Consider the following 22,788-nt stretch of genomic DNA (forward strand, 5'->3'; position numbering starts at 1 on the left):
AATGTGTTCTGTTCCATTCAAACATCATAAGCTGGGCTCCATTTTTTCATAATTATTTTCTTAGTTGACACTTTCTAATTTGCGTGCATCATTGGCAATATCTTGATAATTACTTCGTTATTCTAGATAAAGAAATGGAAAGAAAATCTGAGATTAAGATTCTATAGTTTACCAATCATAAAATAAATCATACCACTAATAACTAATTAGTTCTTAAATAGATGTTTTGGATTCAATCCCCTATGGGTGTGGTGTAATATACATTTCTTATTTTGTATGGTAGTGTAGTGGTTCTATTTGCAGGTAGTAAACTTCTCACTTTGTGTAGTTTCGCATAAGTGTGGTGTGCATTATAGTTGTCTTGCCGTGTAGTATTATTCTCACTCTCCGAATTAGTGTTATGCTTGTAAAAATAAGTGTTGCATAAAGTTTGTATTTTCTAGGATTTTTAGAGATTGGAATGGAAATTTAAAAAGTGACATGTATGCCGCTTGGTGAAGATCAAAGATGTGCTTTTCTTCTTTTTCTGTTCTTGAATGATTTCTTGAGGTGCTTTGCTGCTTGGGTACTTTTGGTGTTGTTTGAGTGGTTTCTTAGGTCTTCGTCTTGATAGGTTTTGTGCAACTTTTAGTTCACGTTTTTCTTGGTTGTTGGCTTAGTCTTTTCGCTAGTCGGTTGTTGTCTTTGTTAGCCCTTTGAACCTCGATTTGTATATTGGCCGTTTGCTCACTTTTTTTTAGTTTGAACTTTTCTAAATGCATAAAAAAAGTTTGTATTTTCATCAGTATTTCTATTGAACTGCCATCGAAATAAGCACACAACTCGCAACAAGCATAGTGCTTTAACTTCAATCAATTAGCTATCATTAATACTGACTAAGTTTTAACTTGGTAAGTTAAAGATAAGCACCACATCCCTTAAACGACACTATACATATATACGCTCAATTAATAAGTGCTCTTAATTATAAGTATATTAGCTAAGAGCATCTCCAGCGGCGGCTGTCCGACCAGCGTGCCGGTCGTCCGCGCGGGACTTTCGCCATTAGGCGCGGGAGCGAAGGAAGCGGACGTCCGCTGCGGACACCGCATGTTCGCGGCTTTCCGGCGACGTCCGCCATTGCGTCGCCGACGCAGACGTCCCGATTTTCTTTTTTTTTTTTAATAAAAAACTCTATATATACGGCTCGTTGCAAGGCATAACATGTACTTTTTTTGAATCGTTTTTTTTGGTTTGGGATGGTTTTTTTTTTTGGTGAACCATGTACTTTTTTTAGTTTAAATATGTAAGCTTTTTATTTTTAAATTCTGTATTCGTATCAAAATTTTAATTCAGTAACGTAAATTGCATATTTGTGAATTTGTGAATTTTTTTTATTGCGGGAAGTCCGTGCGAGAAGTCCTTGGGGATGTCCGCCATTGTGCAGTGGAAAGTCCTTATAACGTGACATGAAGTGTTTTGGGAAGTTCGATGGAAAGTCCAATGGGACATCCACGGCATTACGGATGCTCTAACTATCACTCACTCTTCATAAGTCAATTTATTTGGATCATTATAAGAATGATGTCTTAGCTTGCACTTTGTAACGACATAAAAACAATTGCGCTTGACTTATAAAATAGATGCACTTTAGTAGTTGTTGGTCCAAATCTTATTAGAGGATGAAATTTATTACTACTCCATCCGTTCCATAGTAATAGAGACGTTTCTTTTCAGCACAGAGATTAAGAAAAATTGTGTTAGGTGAGTTAAGTAAATGGAGAATAAAGTGGAAGATGAAAAAGGTAGAGAGATGAAGAGAGAAAAAAGTAAGAGTGAGTAAAGTAGGTGTGAAAAAATGTGTTGACTTTTACTAAAAAATGAAATGACTCTATTACTATGGAACGTACCTAAATGGCAAAATGACTCTATTACTATGGAATGGAGGGAGTACAATTTACATGACCATGAAAGTGCAGAAGATTTATACGTTGAGTGCAATTATTCTACAAATTATATGCAATTCACAATTTTTAACAAAAATAAGGGGTTTTGTAAAAACTCAGCCTAAATAGAAATATACTCAATATTACATTTTTTTTTAATTAAAGCTCAAACCGGAAAATGGCAAGCAAAGGTTTGTGACAAGCGGTCAAAAGCCAAACCACAAAAACTAAAAAAACACAAACCCACGCCAACATTCCAACCAAACAAAAAAGACAATCCAACACCAACAGTTTACAAAGTCTAAGAAGCACGCACAACAACAACAACAACAACAACAAAACACGAGAAAAACCTGGTATCAATTTTCACTTCAAAATCTAATATTGTTTACTCGATCAATCAACAACTCTAAGAGTTAATTGGTAAAATCCTATTTGCTTCCAATATATTTTGTACTTCGTATTACAAAAGTATAGTAAATTGCACTCTTTAGTTTAATAAATAATACTAGTAGTATATATATACTCTTTTTTTTTCGAGAAATAAGTATGGAATTTAATTTTGATTCAAATTAGTAGTGTCAAAAGTCGGATTCCCAACGACATTTGACTTATCGACACACGTTACTATGACTGTTTTAGATACTACAGTATACCAATCTATTTGATTGATCATAATTGTTGTATTTGTGTGCATAATAGTGGTAGCTGCTTAAAATTAAACAATCATACAGTGACTTAAATCCTAATTATTGGGCTTCTACCTCATTAATACTAGTAGTAACTAATTAAGCATCATTTATAATGACGATTTCAGATAACAGGATTCGAAATAAAGATTTTATTTTAAATTTTTTATTTTCCGTTACTTTTAGTATCGAAATCATTAGTAGTCTAATCAATCTCCAATATAATTTTAACTTTTTTTACAAGACAAGGAGTACATTTTTGGAGATCTTTTTTTTTGTCACATGCATCAAAATTACTTGAATTCATTGTAGTACAGTAGTATTCAATTGTGTTGGAAATTTTTCTTGTTGTCCATGATTGTGTAAAAAAAATAAAAAATCAATTAAGAGCATCTCCAATAGCGGCTAGCCCATCGGCTAGCCGATTCGCGTCGCTAGTCCGTCGGCTAGCCGGACCATTGGAACCGGCCAGCGGCATTTCGGCTAGCCGATCGGCGAGCTCTAGCCGATTTGCGGGCGCTAGCCGACCGCTGGCCGATCCCGCTAGCCACCATTGTAGGCTCAATTTCAGGTAGCTGGTTGATTTTTTTTAATGTATTTTTTTATGCATTTGTTGCATTTTTTTAATGTATTTTTTAATGCATTTTTTTTAATTATGTAATTTTTTTTAGGATGTACCTTTTTTAATTTATATAAAATTATTGCATTTTATTGCATTTTTTAATATATTTTTTTAATAAATTAGTGAGGAGTAGAGTGGGGCGGTGGCTCGTGTTTGGAAGCCCGAATTTTTTTTATTATGTACTCCCTCCGTTTCGTTATAGTTGAGTCATTTTACCATTTCGGGAAGTTTCTTTATAGTTGAGTCATTTCCATATTTGGTAACTTTTTTCTCTTTCTTACTTTACTCTCACTTACTTTATTCTCTCTACTTTATTCACTCTTACTTTATTCTCTCTACTCTATTCACTTTATACTTAATTTTCTCTACCTTTTCTTCTCTCTTACTTTTTTATCTATTTATTTAACACACACAACATTCATATCTAAAACTCCGTGCCCAAAAGTTCCGCCTCAACTATAGCGAAACGGAGGGAGTAATTTTTTTAATTTTTAGTTAATGTACTTTTTTTTATTTAAATAAAATTAATGAATTTTTCCTGTATATGTGTCGTAAATTTAATTCCGTATTTTGTGTTTAATTCCGCAAATGTAGTTGTTTTTGAATTATTTTTATTGCGGCTAGCCTATTTGATTAAAATGATGATGTGACAGGTGGATTTTTAGTGTTGATGACGTGGCAGGGAGAGAGAGTGGCTAGCCTGTGGCTGGCCTATGGCTGACCTATTGCCATTGGAGATGCTCGGATAAATATTTCGATCTCACAATTACCAAATATGGAATGGTTGAATATTATTTCTAAATAGATGGGAATGGAGTTTTATTGTTCACCTAATTTTGATTTCACTTCAATGTAGTTCTCTTAGATTAAGAAGATGGAGCAGTTTGCACGCAATGAAACTTTATGCGTGGTGTATTTTCTTTAATGTTTAATTTATCAATCAACTCCGTATATTGCATTGACTTTAAAAATATGTTTACGTGCTCAACAACACATTCTTTTTGAAAAAAAATAATTAAAAATATTGTTCCTAACACGTTTAAATTTTGTAATTATATTATATATGATCGACTTTACATCATGCAAAAGTTGTTTTAACAGTAATTTTCTTATTTTATTGGTAATGTTACTCGAAACTCCATAAGGCAGCTAAATAAATCCTCAACAGTTAAGAAATTAATTTGATTTAATCCATCTAGGCTCTAGCTGTTAATTACAGTTATAACTTATGACAATTAATAAAGTTTAAATAAGCTAAGGTTGTGATTTTGCATCCACGCCGCCTTCTACAATTCAATCCAAACTAATGTGTCTTTAACGATTTCATAAATTATTTTAGTTATTTTAAGACTATGCTATAAAACCATATAACATGTATCATGATGAAACTTCCATGCAAATATACGTACAATTATATAATGTCAAGAGTAGGTATAGGCTTTTCTTTATTCTTTTTAGTTGTCAACGATTTTTATCCATTGGCGGCTACCCACAATACTTTCAATAGAAAAGTAGAACATATTAAATTGAAAATAGGACTTCTTAGATAATAACATATCTATATGGAATGGCTATTCAAAATGATATTGGCTATAGGTAGGTCAAGTTTTGGTCCCAATTTGAATACTAAGACACTCACACTGCATACCATAAAACCTATTACTATTACATGTCATATTATATTTTCTAGCTATCCCTCAAATACTCATAACTCACATGCCACAAATAAAATGCGAGAAAAGAAATCCCAAATCATAAAAACAGTTAAAATAAAAGAAAATGAGGAAAATCAAAATTTTCCAAATGACCGTCACTTCCAGATCGACCGATTCCACACGACTTGGACCGCTCTACAATCTGCACAAGTGGTTCAATCTTCACTCCCGTGCAAATGAGAGTTTGTGCCCGCACCTCAAATCAGACCAAATTCGTCCGGTCCTCACTCGCATGCAATGGAGTGTTTGTGCCCATGCCTCAGATCATGCCAAATGTTGTCAGCGATCGTGAGTGCTTTAACACACACACACCCTCAAAACATTTTATTTTTTTAACTCTTATTTCTTAAAAAGTTAGGAGGAATATCATAATTTTTTTAGGAACATCAAGTTATTGTTTCTAAAATCTTTATATACATGCAATTTTAATTTTTGAAATCGTTCTAAATTATTATTTTTTATATTTCTGTATGTAATTATTATATTATTTAAATAATATGTGTGTATTTATTAATTCTAAATTAGAGTATAACACTTTCTTTTCTGGGTTGAGGTTTGGGGCGAAATAATTATGATTTTTAATACCACTAATTAAATATCATATTAATTATTTGTACTCAACCTATTGAATTTTAGGCTCGAGTCACTCGATCATTACCAACATTAATGACATTTTAAGTGACAAATGAAAGTGGATTAGTTAAACCATCTAAAAAATATAAATTTCATGAATTGACGTATGATACAAGTCAACCTACTCTTTGAGTTGTATGGAAACAAGTAACTTTCTTAATAAAAGTGGTAGTCACATTCAAAATTTTGTTATTGAGTTTGATTGCAACTAGTTGAAAATTATGGTCCAACTTTCTAGTTAAATGAGTTTGATATTTGTGAAAGTGGATGGAACTTGTGATTCCTCAATTACGTGATAACAATTGCTAGGCGGAGGCTGTGACAAGAATATTTCGGAATTATTTGATGATTATTGGTATGTCGTGACAAAGTAGTAATAGTCAACCAATAATGGAAGTGACAAACGAAATTTATTGCCATGCAGAAATAATTTGAGTCAGCACATTGGTCTGTGCTGATTAATTAATCTTTCTACTTTCTAGTGAAATCTATTATTATCGGAATATAATTATTTTAAAAGACTATTGATTAAAGTTTTGGGCTGCTGATGTGCGTGGCCACCTCATTTTTATTCTTTTTTCATAAAGCATTGTTGGATGGGGTAATAATTGCTTCTAAAATTAAAAAATTAAGTGAAGTTTGATTTTTGGTCTTATATTTTAGTTGGTCAGTTTAAGCCATCTGAGAATGATATGACATGATTTGGTGTACTTATAGACATCGACATAATTTATAGCTTTTAAGACTCAAAATCAATTTGAGTTACACTCAAAAGTTTTATTGAATCACAATTGAGTTGATAAAATAATTTCTCTCAATTGTGGAAATTATCAACAATTATGGAACAAGATTTGGAATAATTCTTTTCTTTTCTTGCACTTTATAAACTGTGGAAATTATGATCAATTATGTTCAACAAATTGTTGCCTAGTAAATTATTGAAACATTAAAGTTCCTACAATTATTTTTTTTCTGCGTCCACTATAATGAACTCTTTAAAACACACAAAAAGAAGTTAGATTTGGGCAAACTTTTGGCCCAATTCAATGATAATGCAATCATAGTAATAGGTCCATGATCTTAAAGCAGGCCCAACATTTTTTAAAAGTTAGGCCCAATTAGTTGATGGTGGAGCCCATATAAATGGGCCATGGTGTCAATGTAAGGCCCAACAGACAAAGCCCACGACAAATTTGTAACGTTTGGTTGAATGAAATTGAAGATAAGGCAGCAGAAACAAACCCCTGAATTTGGATAACAGTATCGAAGGGAGTGAGAAATCAAGCTAAAAAAATGGCGTCCTGCTTTTCAGTGGGAACAACTCTGTGTTACAGAGGGAGCACACCTTCAGCTTCACTTTCGCTAGCTTCAAGAACTGCTACTTCTCTTTCACTCAACGCCAGACCTAAGGCGCAGATTTCTTCTGGCCCTCTCCATTCCGCCTTCACGCCATCATCTCTTTCCCTCTCTTCCGCTTCTTCCTTCTCAGGTTTTGTTTTAGGATTGTGGCTTCTCTGTTCAAATTTGGCAATTCTTGATTTATTGGTATTGCAATTGAATTCTGCCATTGTGTATTGTTTCAATTTCAGTTTCTTACTTACTTGATTTTGTTATGTTGTGTGATTGAGATGTGTGAACTTCATAGATGAGACTAGGGTGTGGAGTGGGTTGTTTTTATCACAATTGCACATATGCTGTGTGTTTTAGACGAATGTAAGTAGTGCTTGTCTCTTTTAGTTCAATGTTGCCATGTAACTTGGTCATGGTTATAGTAAATTTGATCTTTTGGATTCACGATTTGAAGAATATAAGCAGGGCTTGTTCCTTTTAGTTCAATGCTGTCATAAACTTGGTTATGGTTATAAATTTATGATAAAATTTGATCTTTTGGGTTCGAGAATTGAAAAATATAAGTAGTGCTTGTCCCTTTTAGTTCAATGCTGTCTTGAAACTTGGTTATGGATGCATTAAAAATTTGATCTTCTGAAAGAATTGAAGAATTTAAAGTAGTCCTTATTCCTTTTAGATGGATGCTGTCTTGAAACTTGGTTATGGTGATAATGAAATCTGATCTTTTGGATTCAAGAATTGAAGAATATAAGTAGTCTTTGTCCATTTAGTTCAATGCAGTCATAAAGCTTGGTCATGATTATAATAAAATTTGATCTTTAGGATTCAAGAATTGAAGAATGTAAGTAGTGCTTGTTCCTTTTAGTTTAGTGCTGTCATAAAACTTGGTTATGGTTATTGGATTCAAGAATTGAAGAATGTACTTAGTGCTTGTCTCTTTTAGTTCACCTGTCATGAAACTGGGTTATGGTTATAATAAAAAATTGATCTTTAGGATTCAAGAATTGGAGCATGTTGATACCCCTTTTCATTAGTTGAAAAATTGTTTGTGTTGTTAATCCTAGGATTGTCATTGGGGCTATGTCTGAGTGCCAGCATTGGCAAGGCAAGTGAGAAGAGGCGCGGGCTAGTTGTGCGCGCATCCAAATACTTGCTGTGCCAAACCAAGAGGAACAGATCACGAAAATCGCTGGCTCGAACGCATGGCTTCCGCAAGCGTATGAGCACCACCAGTGGGAGAGCACTCATCAAGCGCAGACGCGCCAAAGGCCGCTGGAAGCTCTGCACAAAAACAAACCCCAGCAGCGGCAAACGAGCCTGATCTCATCACTAGTTTGTTCCTTTCTCTCAAATCCACCTATAGCTAATTCCACTATTTTGGTGTATCCTCTGAGTTGTTTGTTGTGGGGCTATTTCTAGATTCTATTCTAGTTTACTCTAAATTGTGCCTCAACAAGCCAGCTTGATGATCTTGCAACCTAGCTGGTTTTGGACTTGATATTTGATCATTTCTATTCATTGCCATTCAGTTATTTTAATTGTTCTTGAAAATTTAAAAGCAGTTGGATGAAGCTGTAATTGTTTGTTCAACACTCAAAATTTTGAAGTTCTTATCAATTTGGAATCAAAATAGTCACACAACTAATATCCTTACTTTTTTATATGAACTATTGAGATCATAATTGAAGTGCTTTCAATTTTGAAATGCTAATCAACAAGCTTAATGACAACAAATGGAATTCAAAGTATTGAAGAGCTTACTTATAGATCATTCCTAGATTACAGAATGCATATGGGCTTATGTAGTGGGCCTTAGGGGCCCATGAGACAACGGATATCCATGCCTCAATTACATCTAGATCATCAGATTCACGATTTTGTATCCTACCATCACCATTAAATGATTGATAACAATTAATATAGAAATAAGAAGTAGACATAAAACAATAGCTCTCAATTTACATTTCACGGTTAATTAATAACACCAAAAGTTAGAGCATCCACGGCAGTGTGGACTGGCAATGAGCCCAGCCTAAAACTCCTCCTGTCACACTATCATGGACTAGCAAACCAATATCTTAGCCAAACAACAGTTTAACCAATGCCCTAGTCCAGCAAATTAAATAACAAATACGAAATCAAATTGAAAAAAAAAATGGAAAAAGTTCAAACATAATTCGATAAAATAAAACAAAAAAAAACATACTACAATATAAAAAAAAAAAAAAAACAAACTACTACTCCAATTTTAAAAAAAAAAGAAACTTCCATGGACGACCTCTAGGGCTTTTTTCGTCCGTCCTGTAATTAGCCGCACGCAATGGTAGACTAGCCGGATGCCTAGCTGCTCACCGGCGGCTAGGGCACCGGCTAGTCCACCAGTGTGGATGCTCTTAAACAACTCTTTACTCATCAACTATGACACTTCACTCCATTGGTAGTACCCAATATCTGGGGTTTAATATTTATTTTCTTGTGTTCCATGGAAGAGGAAGGAAACATTCATACAATACATATTAATAATTCTATAATCCATCTAAGCAACTGGATAAGATGCTTTCATGGCAATGCCACAAAGCCCTCCCATGTTCCCACTCTCCCTCTGAATCATCCCATACCCATTCTCACCCCAACTCTCCCCCCACGAATTCTTCACCAACCAATACTTCATTCCGTCGCCACTCTCGCCGTAGCCCACGATCGTCACCGCGTGGTTCAGATTCGTCCCGCAATCTCCCGAGAAAACGCCGCTGCGGTGGAACTTGAACTCCTCCCCGCTGGCGTCGATGCCCACGGTGACGGGCTGGTTCGCCACCGCGTTCATCAGTGCCGCCTCGTCGTTGGCCGGAACACTCTCGTACCCGCTGATCTTGCCGGCGCGGGTGGCCGCCCGCTCGGGGCTGCAGCTGCCGTCCGCCCCCTCGAAGGGGTAGTCCGACTCGGCCGAGAGGCCGCCGTTGCTGGCGATGTACTCGAAAGCCGCGTCAGGGTATCCCCCGAAGCATCCGCTGCTCCGGGTCTCGCAATCAACGAGCTCTTGTTCGGACAGAGAAACAAGTTTGCCGGTGCTTAGCTGGTTTATACCTTCTGTTGCTGCAACGGCCGCGAATGCCCAACAACATCCTGCGATAATATCATATGTGTTGACAATTGAAACTAAGAATAAAATATAATTATCCCACAATCGTGTAAAGAAAGAACTGAAACCACATTTTTTAGGATGAAACTCATTGATTTTTATCTATGATAAAAAATGGCAAATTGAAGAAGTTTGATTAATTTTTAGTATCTCACACAACTTTTAAAATTAGCCGAGAAATTTATGAAATTTAGATTGTCCTCAAATAAACCATAGTTGTCTACATCGATGATGATTTTCAACTAAACAAATTTGTTTTGTTTATAAAAATACAACATCGTTTGAGTTATTGGTGGTTACGTCTAAGTATGATTTGTTCTATATCAGATATAATTTCATCAAAAAAATTTCGCCATGAGATAACTGAAGACATTCAAATTTCATATTTCCAGGCTAGTTTTTAAAATTGCGGGATGAACTAGAATTTGATCAAATTTCATGATTTTGCCATCAATTTGCTCAATTAGAAAAACCATCAGGTTTTTATGTACGTCCTGTAACTTTAAAAATAAACTCGAAAAATCATGAAATTTGGATTTGTTTGCAATTATCCCACAGCGAAAAAATATGGTCATCTACACGTCTGATTTTTCGATTAGGACACAATTTTAAAAATGAATTTTTTTTTAGGTCATTGACTTACCGCAGTGGCCTTGATTCTTAACATCGGTGACGGCGCCCTTGGTTCTCCAGTCGACGCTGGCCGGAGCATCAGCGACGTCAGCGTACATGAACGAAGAAGAAGCGTTCCGGTGAGAATGAGATCCCATCTTGAATCCGGTTCTAGTCGACAGGAACTCCTCATTTGTGAGATCGGCGAATTCGTTGATGGCGAGGGTATAAGAGCGGTTTCCGGCGGCATTGAATGCGTCGATGAAGGCGGCGTTGGCCTTGAATATTTTGAACCTGCGGGCCTTGTCCGCGGCATCTTTGTAGCTGCGGCCGACTTCCGCCATCCACTGCTGGTGACGATCCGCCATCAATGAGGTGCGGGCGGCTGCGCTCTCGGAAGCCCAAACCTGGAGCAGAAAAAATGCAGCAAAGATTAGCTTAGATGAAAGTGTTGGTGCCATGTTGGATATTCAAGTGTTTTTTTTTTATGTGAGGAGTTGAGGTGAAGTGATGAAGGTATTTATAGAGGGATAGGGCATGACTTGGTATTCGGACCTCCAAACATAGGAAAGACGGTGACAAAAAATTAAGATGGAAAATCAAAGGTAAGAGAAGATTCAAGACCCACTGAGATACTTAGGTAGTTAGATTCTGTGAATTGAAAATGATTTCCCATCACAATTGTGATAATTTTTCTTTCTTAAGGGGTTGTTTGTTTCTTGAATTATTAGTATTACTTATTTTGGTTATTGGAGTTCATTAGGTTACGAATATAATCCTGGCCAGAATTAGGGCTGAGTCATTATCTGTAGGTGATTTGCCTTTTTTTCAATTTTCTCAATTTTTCTGTTCAAATTTATTTTGTTGTGTAAATATGGAGTTTTGAGACGAGAATTTTTGGAATTAGTTAGGAAAATATCGGTGTTGAAGGTTGGTGATTGGTGTTGAAATGAAATAAACTGCATGGTTTATAGGTCGTTGTTCGATAAATTGTCTAAGGAGGGAGGAAGTAGAGTTAGCAATACATAGAGAACTTGTTTGGTGGGTAGATAATTTATCTATGTTTGGAATTCTACGACCAAAGATGTCATTTTTGATCATAGAATTCCAAACATAGTGTCATTTTCAGTCATAGAATTCCAAATATAAATGAGTTATCTACCCTACCAAACATGTTCCAAGATTTCTTGTATCCGTCACTAACTTGATCTGGATACCAATAATGCAAGGAAGTGTTAATCTGTCGATGATATTTTTACAAAATACCAAAAACGAATGCATGTAAAAGTAAAATTCCTAGAAAAAAACCAAACCCTAACTTTATTTTTCAGGAAGCATGTGATTCAAACATCAGAATAATTATATGTACAAGGAATAACATAATTTTACAACAATCAAGATCATAATCCCACTTACAAAAGGTAAGATTTTAAATGCACTTTTTCAAGTAAAATGCTCCATTTGTTTCTTGCTAACGTACGATTAGGGTTTAGCTTGCAAAGAGAAAGATATTTATAAACAAGTTAAATGCGTGCATTATAAGTAGGATACTGAAATAAAATTATGGAAAAACCACTCGTATAATCGATGCCGAAATTTTAGCTAGACTTGCAATGACTGGCAATACTGTTGACAGAGTCACAGAAACAAATAAAATATCAATACAATTATGTTGACAGAGTCACAGAAACAAATAAAATATCAATTGTATAGTCATGTGAAATTGAACTGCAATGGGAACTCAAGAATTTTAACTAGGCAAGTTTTGATGGAGAAGTGAAAGTGATGAAACAACTTATACCTGAATGACAAAAATCTTGATAGAAAATCAAAGGCGCAAAACAAGACCTTAGACCCACGGAGACGATATGTGAATTGAAAATGATTTCTCATCATAAATAATTACTAAATTAATAAGGAATTAAAATAGATTGATGAGAGAGAGAGAGAGGTGAAAATGAAAGCATGGTAACCTATGAGAACAAAACAATTTGGTCGAATTGCCAGAGTTAGGGTAAGAGGGAGAAAATGGGGTAAAGAATGATACGAATCTTATTTGCAATAATAGTAAGGAAAAAGAAAGAAAAATATTTACAATATCGAGCACCACAAAAAATACGTCATTTCGTACCAATGAAACAATTGGTAAATCTGAAACTTACTAATCTGGTTGAAACTTAAGGGATATAATGGTATTTTATCATATTTCGTAATTTAAATTACTATAATCAGTATACATATATGTTAGTACATCATTTAAATCTGTACATGCTTATATGACATGTCACTAAAATTTCTACACATAGGTCATTTGAAAATTTTGAATTAGATAATTGTATACTCCCTCCGTCCCTAAAAAATATGTACTTCGGGTTCGGCACGGGTTTTAATATTGCACAATTGGTAAAGTAAGAGAGAGGTAGGGAGAAAAGGTAAATAAAGTATTGTTAGTGGAGAATGAACCCAACTTATTAGAGAGAAAGGAGTTCCAAAATTTGAAAGTGCACATTCTTGTGGGACGAATTAAAAATGAAAGAATGCATATTATTGTGGAACGGAAGGAGTATTTGTTAAACTTTGTGTTTATTGTTTTTTTAGAACATATATGGGATTGACCCAAATTTGACCAAAATTGTTAATGCATTTACAATTTGCCCTAAACTTAACAAGATATAGATAATGATTTTATGATAATCAAAACTTCGCGTTTGTGTTATGACTCTTTTTCAGCAAGCATATAATGCAAACCTCATATTAGTTAGAGTACATGTAATAGGCATAAAATAACTTTACAACAATCAAAGATTATAATCCCCCTTTCTTTCCCGCTTCTTTAACTCTCTCATAGTCACGATCAACCATGTTTTCTATGCTTATAGAATGCGGACGTGACAATAACTTTACAACAATCAAGATTATAATCCCACTTACAAAAAGTAAGATTTTGAAAGCACCATTTTATTGTATTTTTATTAATTAATTCTTTTATAAAAGGCACCATTTGTTGCTAGCTCATGACCTTAGGGTTTAGCTTTTCAAAGAGAGTGAGATATTTCCGTACAAACGCGTGCATACCACTAATATTGACAGAAACCCTTGATATTAACTCATTTTAAAATAAATTGTAGACATTGGAACGGCCAGTTTGATTTATACTATGGAGCTTAATTTTATACACATTTGCTACTTAAACATTTTAACAAAGATCATCTTTATAATCTCCATTTCTTCTTTGTTCCCTTAAAGCTCTATTTCCCTTAATCCGTGATTGTTTGGTAGAATTGATAGTTCAACATTCCAAATTAATTCGAAGTTTCATCAATTTGAAATACTATTAAATAGCTAGTCACACAACTGATATCATCCATATAATTAATAATTTGGATTACTAACGCTGGATTCATAAAATGAAACTCGCGATGAAAAATTAACAACAAAATATAGTAGTATATAAATGTATCACATATAAAATAGCACTATTTTTTTATGTGCGTGACACTTTTATAATAATAATAATAATAATAATAATAATAATAATAATAATAATAATAACTTAAGCAACGGGATAGGATGCCCACTTAGCAATGCCACAAAGTCCTTCAACATTTCCACTCTCCCTTTGAATCCTCACATATCCATCCTCTCCCCATCCCGTTCCCCACGAATTCTTCACCAACCAATACTTAATTCCGTCGCTACTTTCGCCGTAGCCGACGACCGTCACCGCATGCTTCATCTCCGTCCCGCACTCTCCCGTGAAGACGCCGCTGTTGTGGAACCGAAACCCGGCTCCGCCAGCATCAATGACGACAGAGACGGGCTGGTTAGCCACGGCCTTCATCAGCGCCGCCTCGTCGTTGGCCGGGACATTCTCGTACCCGCTGATCTTGCCGGCGCGGGAAGTCGCTCGCTCAGGGCTGCAACTTCCATCGGTTGCTTCGTAGATGTAGTCTGAGTCGGGTGAGAGGCCGTTGTTATCGGCGATGTACTGGAACGCTTTGTCGGGATATCCGCCGCGGCATCCTAGGCTTTGGGTATTGTCGCAATCAATGAGCTCTTGTTCGGACAAAGAAACCAGATCCCTGGTAGTCAGCTGGTTTATGCCTTCTGTTGCTGCAACTGCTGAAAATGCCCAACAACTTCCTGCACATGTCGAATCAAGTATATATGTGTTACTGGCCAAATATGAGAACTCATCCCTTAATGTTTCATGTCAATTGACTATAAACTTCAAAACCAACGTCTTAGTGGCGTATTCAGGATTTTTGATTTAAGAGTGCGTAATCACCGATTATAAAATCATTTTTGGCATATTTGCCTAAAAATTTGTTTTAAAATTAAAAACTTTCTAATCGAACCAATTTTAGTTGTTTTTCAAAAATAACAACTGAAATACACAGCCAAGAACCAAACCTGGGTCTTTCATAATCTAAACTCTTATTCCCATGTGGGTATGCTACTGCTACGTTCTCATTGGTCATGGCATGTCATCTTTCCCATGTTACCACTCTAAGTTGGCTCTCAAACGTACCGTTAAAACTATAAATTTTGTCTCATATCCCGCAACAGTAAAAATAAATACGAAAAATCATTAAATTTGGATTTGTTTGCAATCATCCCACGGGGAAAAAATACGGTCATCTACATGTAATATGTTCTTGAAACTAATTTTTAGCCAAACAGTATTGTTTTCTTTATAAATAGGTGGCATCGGTGAACTCATAGGCGGTTACGTTCACGTCTGATTTTTCGATTAAGACAATTTTGAAAAATGAAGTTTTGTCGCGAAGAAACTCAAACTTAATGCTTAATTTTTTTCGTTTGATTTTTAAAGTTGCGGGATATACTGCAATTTGACTAAATTTCATGTTTTTCCGACAATTTACCCATTTTTAGGTCATATATGGAACTTACTGCAGTGGCCTTGATTCTTAACATCGGTGACGGCGCCCTTGGTTCTCCAGTCGACGCTGGCCGGAGCATCAGCGACGTCAGCGTACATGAACGAAGAAGAAGAGTTTCGGTGAGAATGAGATCCCATGTCGAGTCCAGTTCTAGTCGACAGGAATTCCTCATTTGTGAGATCGGCGAATTCGTTGATGGCGAGGGTATAAGAGCGGTTTCCGGCGGCATTGAATGCGTCGATGAAGGCTGCGTTGGCCTTGAATATTTTGAATCTGCGGGCCATGTTCGTGGCGTCTATGTAGGTGCGGCCGACTTCTGCCATCCACTGCTGGTGACGATCCGCCATTAATGAGGTGCGGGCGGCTGCGCTCTCGGAAGCCCAAACCTGAAGTAGAAAAAATGCAGTGAAGATAATTAGCTTAGCTAAAAGTGTTGGTGCCATGTTAGAAATTTTTAAGTGTTTTTTTTTTATGTGAGGAGTTGAAGAGAAGTGAGGAAGGTATTTCTAGAGGATAGGGCAGGACTTGGTATTCAGACATAAAATATAAGAAAGATAATGACAAAAATTGAGGATAGAAAATCAAAGGCAAGGCAAGATTCAAGACCCACTGAGATACTTAGGTAGTTAGATTCTGCGAATTGAAAATGATTTCCCATCACGATTAAATTAGTATTGATATGGAATTAATATATTGTGAGAGAGAATAAGGGTGTTAAATTGTGATATTTTTTCTTTGTTAAGGGGTTGTTTGTTTCTTGATTTATTAGTATTACTTATTTTGGTCATTGAAGTTCATTAGGTTACGTATATAATCCTGGCCAGAATTAGGGTTGAGTCATTATTTGTAGGTGATTTGCCTTTTTTTTTTTCTAATTTTTTGTTCAAATTTATTTTGTAGTGTAAATATGGAGTTTTGAGAGGAGTTTTTTTTTTTTTTTTTTGGTTTAATTAGTAAGGAAAGTATCGGTGTTGGAGATTGGTGATTTGTGTTGAAATGAAACAAATTGCATGATTTGTAGGTCAGTTGTTCGATTAATTGTATGACTAGGGAGGTAGTAGAGTTAGCAATTACATAGAGTACGTCATATCTTGGTTATATATAGTGAGAAGAAAATGTTGATCCTATAAATTTTGTTTCTTGTGACCTGATCCAGATTCCAATTATGGAGGGAAGTGGTTATTCCTTTGATTATTATTTTTACAAAATACCGAAAACGAATGCAGGTAAAAGTAAAATTCCGCTGATTCTATAGCAAATGCCGCAATAAAATCACTAGAAAAAGCCAAATCCTAACTTTATTTTTCAGCAAGCATATGATTCAAACATCATACTATATTAATTACGTGTACTTAAAACAATCAAGATCATAATCCCACTTACAAAAGGCAAGATCTTAAATGCCTTTTCACTTAAAATGCACCATTTGTTACTTGCTAGCTCTTGACGTACGATTAGGGTTTACCTTGCAAAGATAAGATATTTATAAACAAATGCGTGCATTATCAGTAGGATATTGAAATAAAATGTTGGAGAAAAACCACTCATATAATCGATGTAGAAAATTTAGCTAGACTTGCGATGACCGGCAATACTATTGACAGAGTCACAAAAACAAATAAAATATCATTGTGTACTCATTATAAAATAAACTGCAATGGGAACTCAAGAATTTTAACTAGGCAAGTTTTGATGGAGAAGTGAAAGTGATGAAACAACTTATACCTGAATGACAAAAATCTTGATTGAAAATCAAAGGTGCAAAACAAGACCCTACACCAGCGGAGACGTTATGTGAATTGAAAATGATTTCTCATCATAATTATATATTAACATGGAATTAAAATAGAGTGATGAGAGAGAAAAGCAGCATGGTTAACCTATGAGAACAAAACAATTTGGGCAAATTGCCAAAGAGTTATAGTACCAATTAGGGAAAGAGAGAGAAAATGGGGAGAAGAAGGATACCAAAGAAAGAAAATTATGTACAACATCGAGGCACCAGAGGTTTTGCACTGAATCAATAATTGGAAAAAACTGAAATTTCATAATCTAATATTCCGTTTGAAACTTAATTTAAGCGATACTCCTATAATAGAATTAATTTAATAATATTTCGTGATTGAAAATTTTAATGGCGAGAGGCAATACGCACATAGGCCATTGGAAAATTTAGAATTGGATAATTGTACATTTTGTAAACTTTGTGATATATAGTTGTTTTTTAGAAAGTATATGGGACTGCTCCGAATTCGACTTAAATTTTTAATTCATTTGATAATTTGCTCTAATTTAACATGAGATATATAAGTATTTTATGATAATCAAAATATACGCATTTACTCTTTTTTTCATCAAGCCTAAAATAACTTTACAACAAATCAAGATTACAATCCCACTTACAAAAAGTAAGATTTTGAAAGCATCATTTTATTTTATTTTTGTTAATTCTTTCATAAAAGGCACCATTTGGTGGTAGCTCTTGGCCTTGGGGTATAGATTTCAAAGAGAGTGATATTTTTGTACAAACGCGTGCATACTATGGACAGAAACCCTTGATTTATCATTACTAACTCATTTAAAAATAAATTGTAATTGGACCAGCCAGTTTTATTTATATACAATCGAGCTTAATTTTATTCACATTTGCTAAACATTTTAACAAAGTTTTCATCTTTATAATCCGTTTCTTCTTGTCCTTTAAAGCTCTATATTCTGAAGTGAATTTTCTTACCCCCTTTGAAACCCTATCAATTACAGTTACTTCAATTTTCGGTTACATGCTATTTTCCTGCTCCGTGATTGTTTGGTAGAATTGGTTGTTCAACATTCCAAACTTATTTGAAGTTTCATCAATTTGAAATACTATTAAATAGCTTGTCACACATGAACTATATCCATATAGTAGTACTTTCATATGATTTGGATTGATTTGGATTACCGACTCTGGATTCATAAAACGAAACTCGTAGTGAAAAATTAATAGTACAGTACTAATTAACAAAACACTCTCTCCGTCTCAAGGTAGTTAGTTCGTTTCTTTTTGCACTCTTTTCTGCATTATTCTCTCTCTTACATTACTCTCTCTCCATTTTAACTATGTACTATTTCATTTTTGTAAAACTGAGTGCAAAAATAAAAACAACTCAACTACCTTAGACGGAGTAATACTGTATATAAATATTTTTATAAATGTGTCACATATAAAATAACACTATCTTTTGATGTGCGCGACATTTTTATAATAATAATAATAATAATAATAATTTAAGCAACGGGATAGGATGCCCACTTAGCAATGCCACAAAGTCCTTCAACATTTCCACTCTCCCTTTGAATCCTCACATATCCATCCTCTCCCCATCCCGGTCCCCACGAATTCTTCACCAACCAATACTTAATTCCGTCGCTACTTTCGCCGTAGCCGACGACCGTCACCGCATGGTTCATCTCCGTCCCGCACTCTCCCATGAAGACGCCGCTGTTGTAGAACTGGAACCCGGCTCCGCCAGCATCAATGACGACAGAGACGGGCTGGTTAGCCACGGCCTTCATCAGCGCCGCCTCGTCGTTGGCCGGGACATTCTCGTACCCGCTGATCTTGCCGGCGCGGGAAGTCGCTCGCTCAGGGCTGCAACTGCCATCGGTTGCTTCGTAGATGTAGTCTGAGTCGGGTGAGAGGCCGTCGTTATCAGCGATGTACTGGAACGCTTTGTCGGGATATCCGCCGTGGCATCCTTGGCTTTGGGTATTGTCGCAATCAATGAGCTCTTGTTCGGACAAAGAAACCAGATCCCCGGTGGTCAGCTGGTTTATGCCTTCTGTTGCTGCAACTGCCGAAAATGCCCAACAACTTCCTGCAATATCCCATGTGTCTCTAAATGTGAATGACTAAATACGAGAACTCATCCCATAAAATTCTACGTCAATCACTTATAAAACTTAAAAGCAAACATCATAGTGGTATATTCAGGATTTTCGATTTAAGAGTGCGTAATTACAGATATAAAAGTCATATTCTGGCTTATTTGCACAAAATTTGTTTTAAAACAAAAAACTTATGAATCGAACAATTTTAGTTGTCTTTAATAATATAAACTCTTGTTACCACGTAGGTATGCCACTGCAACGTTCTTGTTGGCCATGGCATGCCATCTTTCCCATGTTACAATTTTGTCGGTCACTATTCTAAGTTGGCTCTCAAACATACTCTTTGGTCACGAGTGACTCCTTTTCTAGGTCACCATTTCATAGGCCACTACTTTGAGCCGTTGGGACCTTTCAATGAAAACACCAATATGTTACGGACTCAATGTCCCACATCGATCGTGATAGCAACTGGTGTAGGATTTATAGACTAAATGAGAAAGATTGCTCATTTGATTTATAAACCTTACATATATTGTCTAACACAACCGACATGGAATACTGAAATCCGTAACAAAATGGTATATATATATTGAACATCATCGCTAAATTGAATCATAAAAATTGTGTTTTTGACTTACCACATTGGCCTTGATTCTTAACTTGAGTGACGGCACCCCTTGCTCTCCAGTCGACGCTGTCCGGAATATCATCGTCGTCCGCTTCTGCGTACATGAACGCAGACGAGGTGCGGAGAGATTCCATCCCCACCATGGCTCCAGTTCTAGTCGACATGAACTCCTCATGAGTGAGATCAGCGAACTCGTTGATGACGAGCGTGTGGGAGCAGTTCTCACCGGCGTTGAAGGTGTCGATGAAGGCGGCATTGGCCTTGAATATCTTGAACCTGTGGGCCTTCTCCTCGGCATCTTTGTAGCTGCGCCCGAATCCCGTCATCCACTGCTGGTGCCTCTTCGCCATTGATGAGGTGCGGCGTGCGCTCGCAAATGCACAAATCTGAAGCACAAAAAATGCACTCAAAACAAGCTTAGTTACAAGTGTTGGTGGTGCCATGTTGATATTTGAAATGTGTTTTGATGTGAGAATTTGGAGAGAAGTGATGGAGCTATTTATACAACTCACATTGTGCTTCCGACACACGATACGACTGATTGTTCAGCACTCAGTTAAAGGAAAAATAATGATAGAATTCAGGAAAGAAAATCAAGGAGAGATTAAGGGAGAATAACGACGAAGAAGAATGAAGGAGACTTAGTTGTGGAAAATAACACAGAAATCACGATGAGCAAAGAATTACTACTATCTTCACAATTAACGTGGGAGTGGAAGACTCATTCTTCTAATTAAAAAAATGATGTGCGAATGAAACTTGTAGTAAGTGTTACACTGAGATAGTGGAAGACTCACTCTTCTAATTCACGAAATTGTTTGCAAACGAAACTATTAATGTTATTGGGGATAAATGATTGATTTTGTACCATCGTTTAAGGCGTTTATTAACTATTAGTGCTATTGGGGATAGATGATTGATTTTGTACCATCGTTTAAGGCGTTTATTAACTATTAGTGCTATTGGGGATAAATGATTGATTTTGTCTCATCGTTTAGGACATTTACCTGAAAATGTTCCACTGTTCAGGTTTTAACTTTTAGTATTCATCGTTTCATTTATTAGAATAAAATGACTCGTGGAAAAGTTCTGGTGAGCAATCAAAGTATAATTTTAAACAATAAGCATGTAATTTTACGAAATCAAAGTGTAATTTTGAAAAATTAATGTTTAGGTAATCAGTGTATAATTTTGATTGTCACATCGATTCCAATCGTCCGAAATTCACTCCAAATTATGAGACAAAATCGACCATTTATCCGCTACAATATGATATTGGAAGTCTCTAGTCAACAAATTGTTTGCAAATGGAACTATTTTATTTGTGTTATAGGCAAGTTTTCTTATTGACATTAAAATTTATGATAGAACCTCCTGAACTATATTAGCCTTATTAATTGCTCCTATCACCGATTGATTTTAAAATAAAATCTACAAAGGCTGATGGTTTGATATAATATTGGCGATGTTAATCCTACTTATATCTCACATTAGCTGATGGTTTGATACAGGGACGGAACCAGAAATACAAATTAGCCGGTGCTGAAATTTAATAAAATAATTATTAATATTTAATATTATATATATTATAGTTATTTAATTTGATTTATTATTCTAATAGATTTGTAAATAATATGCAATCAAATTTAGAAAACAATGATGCCCCTATTTTGTTTGAAATATGAAAACAAGCAACCATAAATGTTGAGAAATCAAAATTTAAGTTGAATGAGGAATTAGATCGAAATACATATAAAAAGAGGTATTAGAATAAAAACTAATTTATTTGTTGTAATTTAGTTATTTGGTTTTTAATTTGATGTAATGTATTTCAAATAGTAAGTTATTCGAATAACTGTTTTTAATTTTGATGTTAGTATAATTTAGGTGAATCCAATTAAATATAATAAGGCATTAATTAAATAAAGCCATTTAATTATTTTCGTAAAATAAAGTAATTAATCTCAAAACCAATTTAGTTCATTAACTTTTCAATCATTGAATATCGGGGTCATTTGACTAAATTAATCAAAATTCAAAACCCATTTAAAAGGCCCAATTGATCAAAACCTAAAAACGTGTGCCGCATCTTCTTCTTCCTCCCTCTGGTAAAAGCTACTCCCATCGGGCTGGGATCCTCTGCTGTGCTATTAGCACAGCAGCCCCGGCAATCTCTAACACTATATTAAAATAATACATAAATATTCAATTTATTTTATATTTGATTATTTTATTCTATATATCTAACAGCATGGTCTGCTGTGCTATTTAGCACAGCAGAGGATTCCCCTCCACTCCGCATCTGCATATTTTTCTTTCTTCTACGCTGATGCAGTTGTGGAGGTCTTTCTCTAATCTCATAATACAAATACAAAATTAAATCTTTCATAAATATAAATGGATCCGGCGCCGGCCAAGCCCCCGCTGGAGCGGTGGCTTGGCCAACGCTGTCTCCGTCCTTGGTTTGATATAATATGGGAGACGTTCATTCTACTTATAATCTCACATTTCTACAACGTTTTAATCTCAACTCTTGAGCGAATTATTTAACTTCTTTTAAATTACTATTCACTATGCTATTTATTCTTAAAAATAATTCTGTTAGTTGTTTCCTCCTGTTGTCTTCCGTCGAAGCAAGTGGAAACATTTTACTAAACGCATGGAATAAAGATCATTGAAGGATTACTAATTAATCAACCAT

At 35.3% G+C, this 22,788-nt stretch overlaps 4 protein-coding genes across 4 annotated transcripts; 1 reads left to right on the forward strand and 3 right to left on the reverse strand.

Annotated features, from left to right (window-relative positions):
• Nucleotides 1-6,818: 6,818 nt before the first annotated feature.
• Nucleotides 6,819-8,466, forward strand: LOC125192815 (Ribosomal protein L34). The gene is made up of 2 exons (XM_048090472.1): nt 6,819-7,073; nt 7,999-8,466. The coding sequence occupies exons 1-2, from the start codon at nt 6,878-6,880 to the stop codon at nt 8,253-8,255; spliced, it is 453 nt and encodes a 150-aa protein (XP_047946429.1). The 5' UTR covers nt 6,819-6,877; the 3' UTR covers nt 8,256-8,466.
• Nucleotides 8,467-9,368: 902 nt separating this feature from the next.
• Nucleotides 9,369-11,179, reverse strand: LOC125196553 (senescence-specific cysteine protease SAG39-like). Its single transcript, XM_048095115.2, has 2 exons — nt 10,717-11,179; nt 9,369-10,057 (listed from the first exon to the last, which is right to left on the reverse strand). Exons 1-2 carry the CDS (start codon nt 11,144-11,146, stop codon nt 9,471-9,473), a joined length of 1,017 nt encoding a protein of 338 aa, XP_047951072.1. The 5' UTR covers nt 11,147-11,179; the 3' UTR covers nt 9,369-9,470.
• Nucleotides 11,180-14,112: 2,933 nt separating this feature from the next.
• On the reverse strand, nt 14,113-16,096 carry LOC125196637 (senescence-specific cysteine protease SAG39-like). The gene is made up of 2 exons (XM_048095233.2): nt 15,600-16,096; nt 14,113-14,828 (listed from the first exon to the last, which is right to left on the reverse strand). The coding sequence occupies exons 1-2, from the start codon at nt 16,030-16,032 to the stop codon at nt 14,239-14,241; spliced, it is 1,023 nt and encodes a 340-aa protein (XP_047951190.2). The 5' UTR covers nt 16,033-16,096; the 3' UTR covers nt 14,113-14,238.
• A 2,661-nt stretch (nt 16,097-18,757) lies between these two features.
• LOC125196996 (senescence-specific cysteine protease SAG39-like) lies at nt 18,758-20,537 on the reverse strand. The gene is made up of 2 exons (XM_048095686.2): nt 20,098-20,537; nt 18,758-19,446 (listed from the first exon to the last, which is right to left on the reverse strand). Exons 1-2 carry the CDS (start codon nt 20,528-20,530, stop codon nt 18,857-18,859), a joined length of 1,023 nt encoding a protein of 340 aa, XP_047951643.2. The 5' UTR covers nt 20,531-20,537; the 3' UTR covers nt 18,758-18,856.
• Nucleotides 20,538-22,788: the final 2,251 nt, after the last annotated feature.

The sequence above is a fragment of the Salvia hispanica genome, chromosome 4 (genome assembly GCF_029641045.1).
Source record: "Salvia hispanica isolate PSC_SH4W2 chromosome 4, Shi_PSC_v1, whole genome shotgun sequence".
Classification (NCBI taxonomy): domain Eukaryota; kingdom Viridiplantae; phylum Streptophyta; class Magnoliopsida; order Lamiales; family Lamiaceae; genus Salvia; species Salvia hispanica.

What these genes read in the sequence shown, in the direction of transcription:
- LOC125192815 (XM_048090472.1), top strand. Translation starts at nt 6,878, where the DNA reads ATGGCGTCCTGCTTTTCAGTGGGAACAACTCTGTGTTACAGAGGGAGC. An exon ending in TTCCGCTTCTTCCTTCTCAG is followed by an intron (nt 7,074 to 7,998) that starts GTTTTGTTTTAG and finishes TGTTAATCCTAG; the next exon opens with GATTGTCATTGGGGCTATGT.
- LOC125196553 (XM_048095115.2), bottom strand. Translation starts at nt 11,146, where the DNA reads ATGGCACCAACACTTTCATCTAAGCTAATCTTTGCTGCATTTTTTCTG. An exon ending in TAAGAATCAAGGCCACTGCG is followed by an intron (nt 10,058 to 10,716) that starts GTAAGTCAATGA and finishes ATATTATCGCAG; the next exon opens with GATGTTGTTGGGCATTCGCG.
- LOC125196637 (XM_048095233.2), bottom strand. Translation starts at nt 16,032, where the DNA reads ATGGCACCAACACTTTTAGCTAAGCTAATTATCTTCACTGCATTTTTT. An exon ending in TAAGAATCAAGGCCACTGCA is followed by an intron (nt 14,829 to 15,599) that starts GTAAGTTCCATA and finishes CGACATGTGCAG; the next exon opens with GAAGTTGTTGGGCATTTTCA.
- LOC125196996 (XM_048095686.2), bottom strand. Translation starts at nt 20,530, where the DNA reads ATGGCACCACCAACACTTGTAACTAAGCTTGTTTTGAGTGCATTTTTT. An exon ending in TAAGAATCAAGGCCAATGTG is followed by an intron (nt 19,447 to 20,097) that starts GTAAGTCAAAAA and finishes GGGATATTGCAG; the next exon opens with GAAGTTGTTGGGCATTTTCG.